This window comes from Magnolia sinica, chromosome 19 (genome assembly GCF_029962835.1).
Source record: "Magnolia sinica isolate HGM2019 chromosome 19, MsV1, whole genome shotgun sequence".
Taxonomy (NCBI): domain Eukaryota; kingdom Viridiplantae; phylum Streptophyta; class Magnoliopsida; order Magnoliales; family Magnoliaceae; genus Magnolia; species Magnolia sinica.
The window spans coordinates 49,351,110-49,373,577 of NC_080591.1; the positions used below are offsets into that span (position 1 = coordinate 49,351,110).

The 22,468-nt window shown below is 38.9% G+C and overlaps 1 protein-coding gene across 1 annotated transcript; it reads right to left on the reverse strand.

Annotated features, from left to right (window-relative positions):
• Nucleotides 1–5,228: 5,228 nt before the first annotated feature.
• LOC131235127 (uncharacterized) lies at nucleotides 5,229–22,204 on the reverse strand. Its single transcript, XM_058232263.1, has 10 exons — nucleotides 21,492–22,204; nucleotides 17,168–17,354; nucleotides 15,481–15,610; nucleotides 11,229–11,345; nucleotides 11,022–11,145; nucleotides 10,046–10,201; nucleotides 8,745–8,900; nucleotides 7,102–7,181; nucleotides 6,315–6,364; nucleotides 5,229–5,771 (listed from the first exon to the last, which is right to left on the reverse strand). Exons 1-10 carry the CDS (start codon nucleotides 22,020–22,022, stop codon nucleotides 5,641–5,643), a joined length of 1,662 nt encoding a protein of 553 aa, XP_058088246.1. The 5' UTR covers nucleotides 22,023–22,204; the 3' UTR covers nucleotides 5,229–5,640.
• Nucleotides 22,205–22,468: the final 264 nt, after the last annotated feature.

Here is a 22,468-nt window from a genome sequence, read left to right on the forward strand (position 1 = left end):
CTCCAACTATTATCGTTCGTCCGTGTTCAACCTTGGTCCACCGTATAAATCCGGGATAACCAACCCAAAGAGGGTCATCCACTTAACATTTTACATGGCTTGATATACATGATTACAAATCATATTATCAAATACATAAACATAACATGAAACAACTTAATACCACAATAGGGTGCATCAACTGAATATATGTACGAATCAATACAATCCAACGTATATCAACATGACTTATCAATTTACATACAAGAACTCTAACAATAGGAGTTTCATCTTATTGAAGCATTTCATCAAACATATTAGCTACCATCAACAAGTAACATTAGGATTACAAAAATAAAGCAATTCAAATACAAATAACATATGACATCTTATAATCAACCAAAAATCATTATCTAACACTATCAAAGGTTGATAAAATGAAACCTAGAAGAATGGTCCACACCTTTGCAATGATTCACCCTACTTAACGCCTCTATGGTTAGGATTTTAGAAGAAAAATACCAACTTCTAATCAAATCAAAGGAAACTTTAGTAAGATCCATAGAATCTAACATGAGATATTTTAACCGAGAGATAGGAAGTACCTCTGATCATGGGTAAGGGTGGATTCGATAGAGAAAAATGGTAATAGCTTGGGCTTCGACGAAGGAATTCTGGTGCAAGCAAACACCAATGACCTCTCTCTCTCTCTCTCTCTCTCTCTCTCTCTCTCCGTCTCTTTCTCTTTCTCTCCCTTCTCTCTTCCTTTCTCTCTTTCTCCCCAATTTTTAAGGCAAATTCGTATGGAAAGAGGGGGTGCCCAAATGAGGGCCTTATATTGTGCCAAAAGTGGTGCAAATGGTCCTAAGGGCTAAGTTTTCAATATACTAACTCTATGGGAGGTGTTTCTAACATTTAGGGCCCACTATAAGGTGTAGGGATTGACATACACCGTAGGATAGTGGCCCTACTGATGATCTACGTATGGATAAGATTGGTCCGCCATTTGGATGTGTTAATCGATGAATATGATTAGAAATCAGTTCAATAGTCACCGATGGTCAATCAAGGCCGCGATTATATGAATAGATAGAGGGTATTAACTTAGTTTGGTGCCCTAAATTTGGTCACGATCTAATGGTCGAAAAGCCACAACTTTGGCAAAGATCGAATACACACAACTAAATTAAGTTCTTGATTAATTCTAAAAATATTCACACATCTCATGCACTAGCCTTACGAGTCCAACTTGAGTGATTCGAGACACGAACTCAGCTCGATGTCCTGGGATAGACATCAAGCCCGCTAAGATGAATATTTTTCTATAGTCTCAAGTTTAGTGGCCCACTGTCGAACAGTTTAGAGCTTGTTCGGAAAATTAAGCCATTTTTGTAATGAATTAGATAACGAGATTTCTTGTGCACGATGATTAGAGTTTGGATTAACTATGATAAAGTACGGCTTATTCGTAACTTGTGGAAATGATGATTCAATCCTAATCACCCTAAACCATTGGTTATTAGACTAAAGGAGTAATTGGGTTAATTTGTTTTTTAATTAATACCTGAACCCTAGTTATCTTGGCTTTTGGTAAGTTTTTATTTATTTGTGGTTGTCTTGATTAGTCAGTGATTGGTCAGCTAGACTCAAGGGTTAAGTAATCAAGCGAATTCGTTGGCTTCCTACAATTGATTAATTGGAATTATGTGGTTATTTACTGGTACCACCCACGTATAGGCTCATCTCGAGCATTAAGGGTCAGTAAGCAACAACATAAGCTAATTTTAGCGAAAATTTTCAAATGATTTTTAAAAATCCAAAATAGTGAAAATCCAGAACATTACATCGTCGAATCTTGTAAGATCTCGACTATGCGCTCAGTTTCACGTCTTCCTCGTCTGAAATCCAATGATTTCAAGTTGAATTCTTCACCCTTTACTAGGTAAGAGGTTCCCTAGTTGTTCTTCTATATCTTTCTTTCATTTCCTACATTTTTGAGCAATTATGGTTAGAAACTCTTTTGTTTTCGTCATTTCTCAGAACCCCTAACTCTAGGTTTTGTTCATGCTAGGACTTGGTGTCCCGGAAATCAATTAGGAGCGGTTCATGTAATTAGGAAGCCGTATTTGGGTGTGTCCCCATGTGGATATCGTTGTACGCCAATTCTGGGCACCAACTCGTCAAATTGAGTTGGGGTTTGCTCAAATTAAGTTAGGTAAAACCCTTGACCATTGATTAAAGTCAAATTGTGTTAGAATTCACGTTACTAAGACTGAGATTGTTAATGAATTATTATTTGAAGTGTTTTCCCTAAATTTCTGATGTTATGACCACATTTGAATTGATTATTTTCGACTTTAAGGTGAAGATCTACTCTCAAGCTTCTACTGGACATTTTAGATGATTAAATATATTTGTTTTCTATCTAATCAATAACATGCTCAATAAAATGCTTGAATGATATGAAATTTATAATATTAGAACTCTTTGATGTCGAATGTTAATAAATGTTGATATTGATCAAATTTTTTGGCGTGGATTTAATTATATTAAATTGTACATGTGTTCAATTGTCATGCGTTGATATAGGTCAGATTGTGTTGATGTTTGTTGGATTACATCGATTCATACATGTATTCAATCGGTATACCTTGGTGTGGTACTGAATTTTCTTGTTATTATATTTATGTAGTTAATAAATTCAAATTATTGGTGTGGTGGATCGACCTCTATGAATTATTTAAATAAGTGGATATCCCGCTTTAGGGTGGATATCTCAGTTTAAACGGCCGACCGAAATTGAACATAGACGATCGGCAGTAGTTGAAAGTACACGGGATGCCTTGCACCCAACGTCTGTTTTCCTGAGATCCTCCGTAGTCGATAACATCAATCTTATATAATACTTGATCATTCTTATGCTTGGTGATTGTATAACATTCGATAGAATTTGGGATATTACTATTACTGTCGATTTAAGTCTACCCATAACCATTAGTGTGTTACGATCTTATAAATACTCATAAGCCATATATGGTGGTATGGGACACCGTATCCAAGCTGTCGGCGTACGTTGGGGTGACGTGCCTGCCATATAGGCAAAACATTGGGCGATGAGCCCATCATGTTGGTAAAACATTGGGTGACGAGCTTCCACGTAGTGACCACCGAGCATCGATAAATGTCGCGACTCGACCATATTTTTAATGGTCTATGTGGTGTGTCTTCTCTACATTCAGGGTGTGGGTGACGACCTTTACCCTAGATGTGATTGTTCTTAGGTGATAAGCCCTAATATTAACCTAACTAAGTTGTATAGACTATTGGGTGATGAACTCAAATTTAGATCAAGGGACACTGGTGAGGGCCCACTACGTGTTGTCATGAGCTACATGAATCTATTTAATGACTATTGATAGAATGGTAGTATCATGTCTTTGCCAACCTGCTGTTTGAACGAGAAATAATAACAACTTGGCTAATCATACATAACATTATAACAATATTGTTGGGTTATACTACAAGCACCCCATTGTGCATATCATCATAGAAATTATTGTTGGGTTGTGCTACGGGCCAATCATTACGTATAACATCGCATCATGCATTAAATAACTAACTTAAGAATTGTCTGTTTTGTATTATTATCATTGCTTATACTTGATTGTGGTGATAACATGTATAACTTGCTTAGTATTTGTACATTTGAGGTAATATGCTTAAAAGCATTACTTGTAAAAATATGTATTTATTGTGAATCTTCTTATTATTAAGATATCCCAAGTATAATCTTAGGGATAATTCTTCACTATGTTAGTATCTGATGCCTTCTATTTGACATATGTAGATGATTTAGGAATAAGATCAGATGGTAGTGCGCTCGAGATGCCCAAATTAGACTCATAACTCCATTACTTTGGGTAGTTGTATTTTCATAAATATCACATTTATTATTATTTGTATAATTCTCATATGGGCGAACACCATGTTTGAAATTATATCTTTGGATATTAGTCCTATATGTTTTTAAGTTCGTTATCTCTATACTGCTTTAGTTTCGCTAAACTGAAGTGTGTTACTCTTATTATTTGTGTATACAATGAATATGAATGTAAATGAGAACATACATACATTTTTATTAAGTTCACACCTAAAAACTCGATATCGGAATCTATGTACTCAGGTGCCAATTTTCAGAGCGTGACATAGACTGTCCATCATGTGGGGATCACCTTAATGTGGGTCATCCATCCTAGGAAGCCCGCCCTTAGTGTGGATTGTCCATCATGTGGGCCCCACCTTCATTGTGATTGTCCATCATGTGGGACCCACCTTCAATGTAAGCCATTCATCTTTAAGGGCCAACTTTCAATGCGGACCTTTCATCATTTGGGGCCAACCTCAATGTGGGCCATCCATCATGTAGGGCCAGCTTCAATGCCCACTACCCATAATACAGACAGCCCTTTGATGTGGACCATCCAATTGTGTAAGCCTCACCTTTAAAGTAAGTTGTACATTATACTTAGTATTGGATGTGGGCTATTTGTCATTAGGAAGGGACCTTTAATGTGGACCATCTATCATGTCGGGGCCACCGTTGATGTGACTGTATATCATATGAGCCCTGACTATTGACGTGGACAGTCCATCACATGAGGCCACCTTTAGCAAGGGAGTGTGACTGATTATGTCAAAAAAAAAAAAAAAATACTTAAATAAATAGCTTGTAATATTAAGTTACTTTTATCATAATGTTTAAGCTTAACTTATTTTGTGTTTTTGTTAGCTCGTTAGTACACCCACGGTCATATCACACTTCACTGTTGGCCACCCCCACTAGGTAATCAATGCCAAGACCTCAGCGTCAAAGTGAGATAACTTTTACTCGGCCTACCACTTGAGCTATGGATATGGGGTGTAATACTTAAGCTAACTTAAGTAGAAAAAAGAATTTTAAGAATTAAAATAAATTAAAATATAATTTATTTGGTGGTATCCAAATGCGTGAGGTTTAAAACATTAGGATCTGGATTTGTTGCATGTGGTCTATTGGCAACTAGTGTTGCTTATAATGCCAATGATCACATGGCTAGGATAATCCAATGGATGTATATTTTGAGGAAAAAAAAATCCCATCAACATTGCACCAAAACTAGATGAACGGTTCTGATTAAATACATCACTATGCCACGTGTGCAGTGGACAGATGGCTTTACAGTAATCTACTTTTATAGTGGACTAATAAATGTCATTGATGTTGCCATCTATTATTTTGACAGAATAATTTGTAACTTTATTCGTTCCATTTATGATAGAAATGATCCACCAATTAGATGGGAAATTTGCAATCTACCAACATGCCAACCTTCTGCGTATGTGTTCATGCAGGCCATCCACCAAGAAAGGTAACTATTGTAGATGACATGGCCAAACAATCAGGATGGCCCATTAATCAGGTGGGTAGTACGGTCACCTTGAATGTGGACCATTCATGAATTTTGGCACATGTGCGGCACACCTAACAAGTTGACGTCCTGATTTTTATTTTTATTTTTTCCATGTTATTCACATGGTTTGTCCCACCTGATGAGTGTCTCAAGTGTCAGACGCTTGCCAGGTTGGCATGTGTGGGGAGATGCACGTAACAAAAGGTAGAATCTAGAGATTGGCCATGTCATTATAATATTGCTTCAGCCACGTTGTTATGATCTTGATCTCTTTCCTCCTCACACGTTGAAGCCACTCAGGATCTTCTTCGGTCGAGAATCTCAGGTCCACATGGTGGGCCCCTGAAAATAATCACCGTCCATCAGGAAAACATGGTTCTTAATTAATATCTAACGATTGGAGAAATCTTGTGCGTGTAGTGTGCACTATGAGTTGATGGGACACCAATCTCTACCGTTCAGGAATCCCAGTTTTCGGACCAAGTCCCGACTCGCATTTTGCTCGGTCCACACAGGCAGTAGTAGTGGGCCCCACATACTGTCCCAGTAGGTCAGGTGGGCTAGCCATATCACCTATCAAAGTGCGTGAAACGAACCACTAACTTCAGACGTGTGCGATACCAGCAGTTCGGGCTTAGCAAGAGGCCCATGGATTGACTCCAATCGAGTTTTGGGTCCCTGTAATCAATGGGCCCTAATTGGGGCTCACCACATCCTAATATAGGACTGGTGGGCGGAGCATTTGGATAAAGGACTCAACTAGGCCCAGCTATGGTCTGGGTTGGAGTGGGCTTACAATCCGATCTGGGATGTATTCAACATGCTTCAGTTGGGCCCAGATGGCTCACTTCGACTATAGAGAATAGAGACCGTTGATTTACTAACCTTCTCTTGCAACTATGGCCACGACGCTCTTTGATATGCTTTTCAATACCCTGCCAAGTAGAGGTGAGAGTATTATTTGTATACATTTGTGTGAGAGGTGCCCACGGTTCCGTGATCTATACCGTTGATATGATTCACCCCACAGTGGTTGGAGGATGGTTGGAAAAATTTTCAGGTCGGATGATTATATCCATCCATCCAATCTATGGCTGTTATTTTAGACCACCTTCATTTTTGTCCTAACCGTTTTCTTAGGCCACTGATTCGAGGGCTGTAATCATTTCATATGAGACCTTATCAAGGCATCACTCACGCTAATGGGGTCCCTTCAGATCAACGGTTGGGATCCTCTAACCATGGGCGTTGAATCTACAAACTGGCAAATGAGGATCCTATTATTGCTAGTGTATAAAAGATGTTTAAATGAGAAAATGTGCTTGGTAAACGTGTGAGAGATCCCAGCCATTTATCAGGCGTGCGCCCCAACAAAATTCCCTAACCTCGGCCACTCATAAGCTGACCACACGTGTGCAAAAACATAGAACGTGGATAATTTTTGTCAAACAAGTGGGTGGGCTCGCCTACTCGGGCATGGGGCAAGGGCATGAGCATGGTGGGCCCACCTAATGAATGGCCTTGATCTCGCACACGACTGCTGGGTTTTGCACTTGCACAATGAATGGCCTCTTCAAACCATCTACTCCAAATTCCCCATGGTATTTCTATATTCATATGTGTAGATATTAAAAACCAATGGACAGCTGTGATGAGAGTCGTTGATTCATACCCTCCACCGCTCCAAGGGTCCCTTAAGCCGTTGAAGAAGATAATGTTGCTGCCAAAACGCTTCAAGACACTCGAGATATTCTGTAAATTATTTGAAAAGGAAAAAAAGAAAAAAGAAGCTTAACCATGTGAATTTGGTTGACTCGGTGTGACTCAGTGAGTTGGGCCTAGTTACCAAGTCACGCTCCACTCTCAATCCCGACTAATAATGCGAAATTGAATTGAAGTTGACGGAGGAACGTCGTTATATATAAATAAATAAATTTTTTAAAAATTTTAAAAAAAGAAAAAAAGAAAAAAGAGAGGAATGATCACATGAAAACCTTCGTACGTGAGCACCCTTGAGCACCTTTGCAGACGTTCATGGCACCGAATGGTCCACGTGATGCAACACCCTTCGAAACATCGCTATCTCAAAATTTTGGTGGGCCATGGAAAAAAGGAAACAGTTTTCTTCTTTAATTTGTATCGTTCTTTGCTATAGGCTAGAAATTGAGCCAATAAAATTTCAACTGGTGCCACGTCAAGTAGACTGATTTTTGTCTGTGCCCAGGTAAGATGGTGTGCAGGTAAGCATTCATATATATATATATATATGTATGGAAAATTGTATTATAATGTAAACTTCCCATGAGGTAGAGCTATGTGGGCCCCACCATGATGTGTGTCGATCATCAACAGCGTGCATTTGATGGGTTCCTCATCCAAGCGGGACACAATAGATGGATTGGATGTCGAAACCACATTCCAATGGGCCCTGTATACAATTAGAAAGGTTTCAATGGACAAGCATCCACACTCAACTGTTATGTGGTGTGGCCCACCTAAGTCATGAATTAGCCTGATTTTTTAGGTCCATTGCTCACCATGTAAGAACACATCTGATAGATGGGATGGATGTCCATCATACATCATGGTGGGCCCACAAAAGTCGACATCATTATGGTCCACCTAGTGGGTAACTTCTATCTTATTAACTACTTGGGAGATCAACCCTCTTCAATAGATTGGCCCCACCAATGGGTAGCACTTGTATAAAAATCAGCCCTATTCACTCATCAGGTAGACCATACTTGTATTTTGCCATTTATCAATGACTATACAATGTTGTGCTATAGTGTAGCTCAAGTGATGAGTGGATAACGCTGACTTTTACACTAGCTGATCCTCACATAAGGCCCACTTATTCGGAGGATTGTATGTCACAAATACTTAACAGGTTTGGAGTTATCCAATGGGTGAACTGTAACGCACAAAAATCTTCCCTTGAAAAAAAAATTAAAATTAAAAAATTAAAAAACAGAGCCTAGATTAAACCTATCAACTATTTATTTAGATATAGACATGTGGCCCATCAGTAGAATCATGGACATGGGTGCCATTACAAGCCCAACATAGATATATGTACGGTTGCAGTATTCATAGATAGATATGAATATCTGTACTCTTATATTCGGGCCAAACTAGCTAGCCTAGAATATATATATATATATTATCTAAGTTATGATAAGGTTTGTCTGTTTATTCAGTGGGCTAAGAAACCTGGCATGACCTCAGTCGATCATGGTGGGTTGACCATGTGGACATTCTTGAAGATGCAGTATTTGAGATTGCATGACAGCCACAAGATTTTGAAATACTTACGTGGCCCCCGAATTCTGTGGTGATCCAGTTGGGCCTTGGTGGTATGCCATAGTAGTCTTCACAGGATTTTGCTCGATCGCTGTAATTGTAGGTCCACGGTGGAAATATGCTCTCCTTGTTGTTCCCATTCGACGGCATAATCATCTCCGTACAAGCCTGCATGGGTTCGCAAAAATCGTGAACGTTGGATGAGAAATATACAGCGAATGAAATAATAGTATATTTGGGAGACGAGGGCGATACTCTCCCTCATGCATGGACAAAGACTCAGTGACTCGGATTGACTCAGTCAGTATAGAGTCGAGTTGGGATTCACTCAGATCGGTCCAACTCAAAACAAGTCAGGTGTGACTCGTCCAGGTGACTTGTGTTGTCAAACTGGATGGAGTCTGACCGAGTCTGAGTCGACTCGTACGAGTCTTGAAACTGTTCTGCGCATGTAGGTGAAGATTGCTAGAAGAAGATTCAAACACATATTTCTATCCATTAACATGGGCCGTGGGGCCCACGCATTTTGATTAGATCACCTGACCGCATATGTGACCAATGATAACGTGTGCGGGGGCACCTTTTCCTGGGACCTGAGTAGACTTGCGACTCGGCCCGGTTGGGGGTGGGTCAGATCAGGACACAGTTCAATTCCGCATCCGACTCGGACGAGCCGTCAATACATGGCATTTACTTCAAGAGCTCAAGGCCTGATTTGTATGTTTTATATCCACACTGCCCATCATTCTGCCAGATCATTTTATGACATGATCCAAAAAATGTAGATCCAATTATCGTGTGGACCACACCACAGGAGAAAGTGGTGATTGAACATCCACCATTAAAACTCTTACGGCCCACCGTAATGTTTATTTGTAATCCAAGATGTTGATAATGTCACACAGACCTGAATGAAGCGAAAACGTAAGTATCATCTTGATCCAAAATTCTTGTGGCCCCAAGTTTTTAATGATGGACTATTCAATCAACACTGTTTCCTGTTTTATGGTCTACCTGATATTTAGATCTGCGCTTCGTTTTTGATAATTCAGAATCCAATATAGGGGTCTTCCTATATCGTGAATGTGGACCGTTGATATGTTTCCCTTCTTGATTGTCTAACCCATCAAACGAATTCAATGGTTACGATCGTCTGATAAAGGATGTTTCCATTCCATGGTCCATCTGAGATGGGGACACGGATACCAATGCTCTGGATAATCTCAAAATGGGCCCCACTTGCAGATATGCTGAGGTGCTTGTCTGTTTAAATATAAACAGAAAACGACAGGAAAATGTGCAAAAAGGCGCACCTGCCATGACCATCCACCAAGCCCGTGCGGATCGGAGTGGTCGTTGAGATCGAAACACGTGGCATTCCCCGTATAGTTATAGTAGATGTTCGCTGCACCGTACAATCCTCTAAATGTGTCATCTGCAGCCGTTGCTTCGTCGATGGCCCTGCACATCTGCGGTATGAAAGATGAATCAACGGTTCTAAAAATGGAGAGTAGCTTCTGGTGGTCTGAAGGCCACCTAAGAATTGTAGTCCTCCACGAATTCATGTGGACGAGATCCACACCGTCCATCAAGTGATACACCCTGTGTTTGGATGTGGGCCCAACAATCAGGCCGATTCAATGCTCAGGTGGGCTATACCATGGGAATCAGTTGGTTTTAGTGTCCACTTGTGTGTATATTCTATCCACTCAACTCATCTGTTGGGCCATACCAGGATGAATGTATTTTCTGTAAATGAGGATATTCCAAGAATTATTTGGTCCACACTAAGTGAATTTAGATGTTTCATGCGTATTTTTCATCGTTTCATGTGGTGTGCCCCACATGAATCTTTTATTGAACTGATTTTTTGGATCCACGGTCAAAATGCTGTGGCACATCTGATGGACGGAGTGGATCTGATACATGTTTGTACCCATAGTACTCAGTTAGCACATGCAGGCCCTCGTGCACGAGTTGTGATATCGAATTAGAACAAGCCACGTAACGGGCTGAGGTCCTAACCAAATAGAGAAGTGAGCGTAGGTTCTATTAAACAGCTTTCAAAACCGTTGTATCCTGTATGTGATTATGGTTCATTTTCTCTATTAATATTGCATTTGGTTACAATAAATTTTACAAATTTTAAAATTAAATTAAACTAATTAATAATGAAATATGATGATATTTGGTGTGACCAAACACACCTTACGAGAAATTTTTTTTTTTTTTTTTAAAAAAACGAAAAATAATAATAATAATAATGGACACATGTAGCATGAATTGTACCTGTTTGACTGGATAAGCTGGTAAAGGGTTCAAAAAGTTGGATGGAGTTGGATAATCCGTCATGGCTGTGTAAACATACGCTGTGTCGAGCCAACCTTCCAGAGAACTTGTACTAATATAGTTCCTGTCATCAAGAAAGAGATTTATACAGTAGAAATTGTGTAATTCTTCGACCTGATTTATGCCACAGGCATGTTAGGCATTTACTTGCATATTTTAAAGGACTTTTGGAGCTTCTCGAGCCCGCCTGGCTGTTCGGCAGTATCCTCGATCAGCTTCCATGACCCTTTGATCACCTTATAACAATTCTCACTCTCGCTCTGATATTATTGAAAAATAAATAAATAAATAACCATCCAATGAGCATGTGTGTGTTGTCTTAATTTACATGTGTGTGTGTGTGTGTGTTTTGTTAAGCCGCACTAGAGCTGCAATTTGGGTTCGGACCCAACTGATGCAACTTGAGTTCAGGTTGAGTTGGGTCATGTTAGTGTTGGAAAACATTGACCTGATTTAAAATCATGTTGGGTTGGGCCAGGTTGGTTTGGGTTGGTAATAATCACATATATGTGGATCAGGTTAGGTTGGGTCAGGCCTGAGTATAAAGGAATTTGTGTTAGGTTCAAGTTAGGCACCTTGGTTGGAATTTGGGTCAGGTCAGGTTGCTAGTTGAGTCCTCTTGAAGACTCAACCAGCCCAAATTACAACCCTAATGTACACCCATTGGCAGCACCCATTGGCTTATTGTACCTGTTGGTCTAAGTGCTTCGTTAATGGGTGTTTGGATCCATGAAATTAGTCAAATCACAAATTTGGAAAAGATATTTGTTATTGATTTGACAGATTGTATTGTTTGGTTGTCCATGCTAAATTTATATTTTGGAATACATTTTTATTAACTTTCTTTAAGTCATTTAGACTCATCTGACACGGGACTATTCAACCCATCCAATCAATGGTCATCAAAGTTGATGGTCCAAATATGCTACTTATATAATTCATGAATTTGTTGCCCATGCAAATGCCAGAAGGGTCATCTCCGTGATAGTCTGTTGGCCAAAATCCATATCGATTTGATGGTTGAACCATGTAGAACACAGCCTAGCTAATTCATCCATCAATCAGATGGTCCATGCAGTTTGAATTTTGGGCAATGACCTAACTAACATAAGCAATTGTGTGGATGAAGAGAAGATATTAACTTTTTCTTATGAAATAGCCCTTTAATCCATAGGAGGAAAGAAATTAAAAAACAAAAATTAAAATTGATAGTATTCATTAAAGTATGTTGCTTACAACATATCTCATGCGCTTATATAAGAAAAATAAATCCTAAACCAAATAGTATACTCTTTAAAAATATTTAAAAATATTATTATTATTTTTTAAAAAAAAAGTCTAATTTTATCAAAACAATTCTTGATAACTAAAATAAATACTTTGGAGCATGACCGGACTCTCACAACCCTGAAAATAGAAAAATAAAACTTACTAAAGTAGTAAGCCCTAACTAAATTAAAAATCCTATTTTGACCCTTCAAATAGTAAGCTTTCAACAGCCTAAAGCTTGTTAGAGAAAGTGTAGAGGTCGTTTGATAACCGATCACAAAATAATGGCATCACAGGTCACTATCCAAGAGGTGGTCCTTCGACTAATGGATTTAGGGATTGGCCCTTTATCAGCTTTATCTCTCATACACAACACCCTCCCTATCTCTCTCTCTACACACCACATGGGCATTTGAACTCATGACCTCAATATTGAAATGACTCTTGAATATGTCTACCATCGAGCCATAATAAATATACGAGCATAAGTCAACAAAACCCATATCCCTGACATCAATGTGGAGTGGATTAGGTGAAATGCCAAACTCATCCGGGATGGTGCGGCCCTTATTATGGGGCCTACCTTGATGTATGTATTCTGTATTTACTCCATCCATCCATTTTTCCATATCATTTTAGGGCATTATTCAAAAAAAATGAAATAGATCCAGATGATCAAGTAAACTATATATACTATAAGAAACAACGGTGATTGATCATTTATGGGCCACAAAAGTTTTGAATAAAGCTAATATATATCTTTTTTTTGAACTTCCATCTAGGCTGACGTGACCTTATCAATAGATTGTATGTGTAGGCTTATGTGACCTTATTAATAGATTTGGTGAAACATTAAAGTATGCCATAAGAAGTTTTTAAAGGTAGGGTGTTTAATCGCTTGCTCCACCTGATAATTAGATCTACTTCATTTTTGGGACAATGTCTAAAATGATCTAAAAAATAATGGACGGACAACACGGAAATAGAATACATACATCAAGGTGGCCCCCATGGTAAGGGCTGGACCATCTTGTGTGAGGTAAGGGTCTCACCAAATCCACTTTGGTTGAAACGCACTTGATCTACCATAGAGCCACGTAGATATATGACCGGAAGTTAACAAAACCCATGTAAACACGTACACACGGAAAATGCAACGGTAAGTCATACCTACCATATTATAAAAAATATCCAATGAGAAAAGGCCAAGGATTCTACAATGACTTTTAAAAACTTTTTACCTGATATTTTCTTAATATTCTCAAAATCTGGTAAGTCATAACCATCCATCTCGACAAGTCACATGGCTATATGGATTATTTCTAATGTAAACGAAGAGGTTTGCTAAGCCCACACGCGTGTATAAGTTAGCTAACGCACACACCACCACATATGCCAGTGCGGCAGATAAGTGCAACATCCAAGCCGTCCATCAGAAGGCTACCACTATGTAGATTCCTATCCCAAAAAGGTTGCTAGAATACTGGTCAGGTGAGGCCGCAAATAAATAAACAAATGTATGTTGTGAAAAATCAGCCGAATTTTTCTAACCCATCAAATTATTTCTAATATCATGGCCCACATATTAATTGGATTGCCTTTATCTTTGGCAAGTAAAATCTACAGAGTGTGGTCCACCTTATGGATGGATTGGATATTTCCCGTCTACCATGCTGACATCTGTGGTGGCGTGTGCATAAACTTGAATGGTACACGTGCCGGAGCAAAGCTCTCTGGAGACATAGGTCGTGGCCCAAAACAATATTAGAAAGAAGAGTTTGACTCTTGCTTTTTTTTTTACAATGATCCAAACCGTTCATGTGATGGGATTCTCTTGGATGGGAGAGGCCCAAAAAATCTCTCAGATGGAATGAGGAGACATTGCTAGAATTCAAGTTCATCACAATGGACCCTCCTCATGCATCAACCACGTCTGACCGCTGGAATGTGTGCTGCATGTAAAGTTGCTTGTGAGAGTGTGGGGGGTGTCATGCAATGAAAAGTAAGGCCCACATGATGGATGGTCTAGATTGATTATTAGACCCATTATCCTAGCAATTGATGGCTACGATGATATGATCAAATTAGCAAACTTGCAACTAAAAGTGGGACTCCATCCTGATGATTGGAACCATTTCATGCAATTAATTTGAACCGTCTGTTTTGCAAACACTTGATTGGATGGTCAGGAAAATGGAATAGGAGTGAATATGGAGCAAAACAAGAAATAAAAAGTGGAATTCTCGTAATGGAAAATGTGGATTGATGACAAGCCTCATCTTCCAACAAGCAACAAAGACCGTTCATTTTCTTAACAGTTGATTGGATGGTTAGGATGGTCCAGGCAAAGCGATTCTTGATCAATGCATGCAGTCAAAAGTAGGCTCAAGTATATATGTACAATCTAGATTGGTACTGATTAAACAAATTTCATACAATGAATAAGGAAATTTCATCAATTGACTAAGATGGTACAACTAGCTAGTTTGACGATGAATAATGACATTTCATTGTCTGGCAATTGATCAATTGATTAAGATCATACAACTAGTTTGACAAATAGCATTATCGTTCAACAGCCTATAATTGCCAACGTGACACATGGGTATGACATCCAATCCGTCCAAAATATTAGGCCCACCAAAAAGATCATGATCATAACCAATCATAAGTTGGTTACCTGTGTAGTTTGCATTTGATCAGCAGTTGTCAATTGTTTGATCATAGAAGATACAGTGGGCCCCACATGATGAAGGCATCGGCATGATTTTTTTGCACCAGGTGTTCCTCATGGTGGGGCCAACCCTTTGGACAGGTCTGATGCTGCGACAACAGGTTCAATATTTTGTGGGGCCCACCGTTGTGTGTATATGCCATCCAGCCCACCCGAAAAATCATGGTGATCCAAAACTAAGGTGGACCTCACACTACCTGAATTTGGAGTTTCGTTGGCATGATTTTACGTTGTTTTCTTATGGTATGGCCCAGTACTATTGACCTGACTTTTGCTTCTAGAGAAAAACATGGGGATTCCAGCTGATAGATGGAGCGTCATGGTCACACACACATCAAGGTGGGCACCACACAGCTGCAGAGAGAGAGAGAGAGAGAGAGAGAGAGAGAGAGAGAGAAGTCACGCGTGATAATGTCGTTGAAGGTGTACGGGGATGTGATGCCTTCAAAATTGAGGATGGGAGCAGAAGAGGCCAGGGCTCCAATGGCCACATGTGGGTATTTCAATCTAAACCATGCTGCCAACACTGCAATGCCCCACCGTCCATTTCAATCGCCAAAATATAAAAAAATATAATAAAAAGTTCTGGTAATTTCATACGTGTTTACACACACAGAAATATAAAACATGCGTCTGAGATTTGAGCTTTACATGACTCTTATAAAAGTGGTTTTCATGCTTACTTTTTTCAATCTGCTTAATAAAATGAGTTCATATCTATTTTAGTTAGCTGTGGATGGGCCAGGCGCACAAAGCAAACTGAAGTTTAGCTTAAAATGTTGTTTAAGTGTTAATAATAATTTTAAAAAAAAAAAAAAACTTTTGAGGTTATGTCTAAACAGGTTCTAAAAGTGAGTTCATCTTTTATATGTGTGTGTGTGTGTGTTCGGTCGTTCCAAATATTAATAAACTTCATGATATTTTCTACTAAAAAATTATCATGATGTCTGGTGTGATGAGACACCTTTAGTGATGGTATTTCTTTCGGCGAGGACAATCATGATCTCTAAACCATAATTACATTAATGCCACCCACAAACATGCCTTGGACCTAAAAATTACATAATTTGGCTTTCAAGTGGGCCACAGCTACAAGGAACATCAATGGTTAATTTTCTTTCTATCCATTCATTTGTATTAGTATTCCGTGGCCCGCTTATGTCCTTATTTTATAACAGAAGATCCAAACAGTGCAATGCACCATATAGAAAGGTCAGATCTCACACATGCATGGATTGTTGGATCGTCCAAGTCATCTAGGACTATAGGTGTACACGAGTCGATCTGAGTTGAGCTTGGCACAACTCCACTCAGCTCGGCCACTAGCCGACCTCAGCTCGAACTTGGCTCGGCTCGTTCCTACTGGCCAACTCGACTCGGTTCGATCAGTAGCTCGGGCCAGTTCAAGCCAAGATCGAGCTAAGTTCGCATGTGCAACATTTTCACAAACACATGGACTGTACTTTCAAATTCTTACTGTATATAAAACACTAGCAGCGGTTTTACTGGTATTTCATCAAACACCTTGTAGGCAACATCAAAATCATGAAAAAATGGTATTTATTTGATGAAACATACCTTCCTTGCCACCAACCGACACTTTGTTAAGTCAATATTTCATCAAACACTTGGTGAGCAACATCAATATCAAAGTAATCAAGTCACCGAACTGGTTCGATTCGAGTTGGGTTCAATTCGAGTCGAGTCGAGCTCGAGCAAGCTCGAACTCGGTTTGGAATTTTTTCGAGCTCAAAAAATTAGCTCAACTCGGCTCAAACTCAATTTCGAACCAAGTCGAGTCGAGCGAGCTAACCAAGTGTACAACCCTATCTAGGACTCAGTCGAGTTGGATTTGGTTCAATACCGCCGAGTCACCCCCTTAATAGACCCAACTTGCCTGAGTCCTAACTAGATGAGTCGGTCTGAGTCATTAAGTCATTAAGTCGTTAAGCCATGCCAACATGTATCATATTATGACGCATGCACCCTTGCTTGGACATAACCTGTGGAGTTAGAAACCTCTAAAAAATAAAAATAATAAAAAATAAAAATAAAGCTGGAAAAAGAAAAAGGAAAATCATACTTCCTCCATAGGAACCTCCAAAGACAACCACTGGAGATCCTTGTGCACTTAAATTCTTCTTCAAATCAATAATCAAAGTGGCATAGTCAGCCAAAGCTTGTGTTGAACTTAAATACCCAAGTGTACTTGCATTGCTATAGGCCTCCTCTTTCCCTCCAAATGGTATTGATTTCCCATAAAACCTATGCTGCATTCAGAAAATAAAAAGTATATAATATTAATAAAAACAATAATAACAACAACATAAAATTAATAATATAAGTAACAAATAAACCATATTTAGAACCTTTGTCAAGTTATTTATATTGGGCAAAGTTTAAAAACTAAAAGGGAAAAAAAAAAACTCAACTTAACTCGCTAAGCCAATTCAAGAAGACAAAATTTCACCAAAACTCAATATATTCTCAAGGAAAACTCCCTTTTATTTACACTCATCCACCCAATCACACACAAACCCCACATGGGCCTTCGAACCTAGGATTTTAGTCCTAAAACGCAAAGCATCCAGCACTAAGCATATGAATATAGATGCACACTACAACTTCAGTTGGAAAAATAAAAATGCAAGTAAGTGAAGCATAGGGCCTTCTAGAGAGAAGCCCGAACACAGTTCTTCACAAGGCAAGTATAAAGCAAGAAGGGTGTTATCCCGATGATTGAAAGGAACAATCAAGTGAAGTAAGGAATGCATCGAGATAATTCGGGGAAAACTTTACTCAACTTAAAAATAAATAAATAAATAAGGTGAAACTTGACTAAGACTGGCAAACTTAAAATTATTTATATACTAATTATTTTTCTAATATTAATAAAAACTAGTCAGAAAACTAGTTCATAAATTGAGAAAACTGAACACGACTCAATACAAAAAACTCAATGAAACTCGACTTTGACTTAGCAAAGTTGACATTATTTATAGTTTTTTAATATCATTAATTGTTGATTGATGTCTTAAATTTGTAAATCAACAAGTCTGTTGATGATAGCTCGATGCCATTGGAAAAATCTGATAATTTCACAATTAGTTGTTGGACACTTTTTGTGTCATGTTGATGCCATCATAATGGATTTGATGCCATCAATGAGCCATCGATGATGTCGAAGTGCCATCGAGAAAATCTAGAAAATATATGTTTGGTCACTGGAAAGTTTTGGTATTTTGTTCAATGACATCGTAGCTGTTTGATGCCATTGTAGGTTGTTCGATGCCATCAAAGTGACAGTGAAGGTGTCATTGAATGATCGCATGGAAATTACGTAGAGTTGCGCAAGTGCGGGAATTGTTTCCTATTTCGATTGTGATTCACCTAAAGGCTATACATGTGGGTGTAATAGGGAATATGAGGTATCTAAGAGCTTTCTTTAATTCATTCTTAGGGTTTTAAAGGGCTTATTCAAATTGGGTAATATCTATCTCTTATATATAATTTTCTATTTTCATAGTGCTTATCTATCGCTTTGTGCCATTTTTTTTCCTGAACAGATTTTTCCACATTAAATTCGGAGTGTTTATGATTGTGCGATTGGAATACTTTATTTGATTCATCTCTATGTGCTTCCGCGGTCCCCCAACAAGTGGTACAAAGCTTAACGCTAGGGCACAAATTGAATCTAAAAGCATGGTATCAATGGCTCCTGATCCTAACTTCAATGTTAAAAAATATTCCAAAAATAATAATTTTAAATTATGGAAGGTCAAGATGATCTATCTTTTAGTTCAACAAGAATTGAATGTTGCACTCATTAAGAAGCGACTGGAATCAATGACATATAATGAATGAACCAAGACAGATAAGAAAGTGAGAACCTCAATCCAATTGTACCTAACGGATGGGATCTTCTACAATGTCATGAGAGTGAAAACTGCAGTAAGTACATGTGCAAAATTATAGGACATCTATGTGAAGAAATTTCTTAAGAATCGCCTGTACTTGAAGCTTCAATTATTCAATCTAAAGATGACAGAGGGAGGCGATATTGAGGCCCACATAAGTAATTTTAACAAAATGATATACAAAATTGTTGGATGTGAAGGAAATGATGAAGGATGAATATCAGGCCCGCATCATGTTAAATTATTTCCCGGCCTTATATGAGTCATTCAAGGACTCGTCATGTACTAGTAAATTGATCCTTAGCATCGATACAATTATCTCAACCCTTCATGAAAATGTGATGAGAAAGAAAAGCCCGAACACAATGCTTTGCAATTATAAAGCAATGCTTTGCAACTGTAAAGCAAAAAGGGAGCTGCCCCAACAATTGAAGAGAGCCGCCCAGCGAAGCAAGGGATGCATCGAGATTCGAGACCCAACTTGAGGAAAACTCGACTCAACTTAAAAATAAATTAATAAAAAAAAGGTGAAACTTAACTTAGACTGGCGCCAAACTTAAAATTATTTATATACTAATTATTCTTCTAATTTTACCTTTAAAAAAGTCAGAAAAATGGTTCATAAATTGAGAAAAATTGACTCAACTCAGTGCCAAAAACTCAATGAAACTTGACTCAGACTCGGCAAAGTTGACATTATTTAAGTTTTTTTGATATCATTAAAAACCGTAGAAAACACGCGGGACTTTTTAAGAAACTCATCCGAGTATTCAAATCGAGTCGAGACGAGTCGACTCAGCTCATGATCATGAAGCTTTCCGGTTTTTGAACTGTGACATTGGGTGTGTGAAATTAATAATGTGTATTCCTCGTAAAAGGCATAGACTACTCAGCAGGAAGATTCCATGTATGTGTCGCCCATATTTTGGTAATCTAACCCGTTGATCTGCATCGATCTGAAAAATTGGATATTTGACCTTTTTTTTGCATGGAATATGGAATGCAGCTGTATTTTCCCCGTAACCGTTTATTTGTACTGCACTATTGAAGGGCCAGGATCTTTTCAATCAGGTAGATTTTACCACGTATCACCTATCCACTGTATGTATCATCATATCCACGGTTTGGATCACGAAACTATGTCCCCGCATGCATGCATTTGCAGATGACAAGGACCATACACTCCTCTTCGCTAACATGCGCCATAGGGACCACACATCAACTTGTAACATGCACTTTCCTCACTCACAGAACAAATGCATAAATCCTTGGCCACCAACCAAAAGAAAGCAAAAACACCAAAGCCTTTTTGTCAAAAAGTTGGCTGTCGAATTATGGACATCGAATCACAAATCACAGCCGTTGGATTAACTCGATGAATCAGATGGAACCACTCTCCTCAACCACAGAAACACAAAAGTCTAAATACTTGGCCACCCAACAAAAAGAAGGAAAAACACACAAAAGAAAAAGAAAAAACGTTTTGGTCGGAAGTGGGCCGTCGAATTATGGACATTGAATCACAGTCTAAATCCTTAGACACCCAACAAAATGAAAAGAAAAACACTAATATATATAATCGATCCCTACTGGGGGTGGCTAACAGTGAAGTGTGAACCTCCGGTGGGGTGTACTAACAAGCTAATATATATATATATATATATATATATATAGAGAGAGAGAGAGAGAGAGAGAGAGAGAGAGAGAGAGAGAGAGAGAGAGAGAGAGAGATATGGAAAAAGTTCTATGCGGTCAAGCTCATGGGAGCTTCCCATGAGGTTGGGCTGTGTGTGTGCCACTGTGATGTGTGTGGGCCATTAACACCATGCATTTGATGAGTCCCCCTTAAATTATGGGATATCCCAAAAATCAGCCATACACGGAACTTAGGTGGGCCATAACATCTAAAATCATATGAAGACATGCCTAAACATATAAAAGCACTTGGTGGGGTCCACCTGAAATTTGGATGCATCTGGAACTTGGTCTGACCCGTCATCCAAGTGGGAAACACATAATGGATGGGCTGGATTTGTGAACACATCTTGGTGGGCCCAACTAATTTGGATGCATCTGAAACTTGTTCTGATCCCTCTCAACTTTTGTATGTGGTGTGGCCCACACAAGTCACGGATTGACTTGATTTTTAAGCATGAGGCCCACCATGGAATGGTGCATCTTACTGATGGAGTTGATGTTCGACACGCATCACGGTGGGGCCCACACTGCTCAACCTCATGGAAAAGGTTCTAAGCGGTCGAGCTCATGGGAACTTCCCATGAGGTCGAGCTGTGTGGGCCCCACCGTGATGCATGTCGAACATCAATACCGTGCATTTGATGGGTGCCCTTTAATATATATATATATATATATATATATATATATATATATATATATATATATATATATATATATAATTTTATTTTTTTAAAAAAACACTCGAAAGAGGACCGTCCAATTATGGACATTGAATCTCAGCTGTTGAATTACCTCAATGAAGACAAGGAGCGCTCCGAAGTGGGGTGCAGTCTCGAACATGAACCCGGTGTTCTGGGCGAACCACTCGATGTCGCCTTCGTTGCCGGTGTAGACGAAGATGGGAGAATTCTCCGCCGGGCCACGCCAGCTGTTATGGTTTATGAGATATCTTTGTTGGAATGTTTGGTAGCTCTGGGGATTGTAATTGAAGTGGTCTAGTGTTTGGGTGAAGTACTTTGTTTGGTAGAGCTTATTTGCAATGGAAAGGGATTGTGATTTCCATTCATTGCTATGTATGGAAGCTGGGAAGTGATTGTTGACTGTAGAGATGGAGTTGGCAAATGAGAAGAGAAGAAGGAAGACAGTAGAGAAGATGGCACTGAAATCCATCACTGGAATTAGGGTTTTGGAGAAAATGAGGTTGGAAGGATAGAGATTTAAGGAGGAAGAAATTAAAGATGGTGGACCCCACAGCAAGAACTTGTTAAAATGGTGTGGGAGGACTGAGGAGAGTCTGTTGTTTTTAGCAGAGAAATGGTCCATTATATATGTTATAGTGCTCCTAGTTGTATCAGTTCAATTGGATAAAATGATAGACTGATCTGAACCATCCATTAGGTGAAGAAAACATTTCATGCACGACCACCATAAAATCACTGATCAGATGGCCAATTCATCCCTGATTGACCTTATTTTCTGTAGTCATCTAATTTTCAAGCCATGGATGCGATGGTTCTGATTTCCTAACAAAATTTATTCATCAGAACCATAAGCCATCCATGATGATGCCCAAGAAATAGATAGATCGAATAGTAGATTCAACCAATCTTTATTAAACGATCTTGAACGTCTATATCAAAGGCTATTGACTTGACGAATCCGGATCCTCTTCTTAGCCAGAAAATTCCTGTTTTTGCATCGTGATTGGTCCAGAATTGACGTTGTTATCACTGTTATATTTGTCACGTCAATATGATGTTAGAATAGTG

Bases quoted from the DNA above. Each gene is read 5' to 3' on its own strand.
- LOC131235127 (XM_058232263.1), bottom strand. From the start codon at position 22,022: ATGGACCATTTCTCTGCTAAAAACAACAGACTCTCCTCAGTCCTCCCA. The intron at 17,355-21,491 runs GTAATTCAACAG...TTCTGAATGCAG, and splicing joins CGCTCCTTGTCTTCATTGAG to CATAGGTTTTATGGGAAATC. The intron at 10,202-11,021 runs GTACAATTCATG...TTCATACCGCAG, and splicing joins CAGCTTATCCAGTCAAACAG to ATGTGCAGGGCCATCGACGA.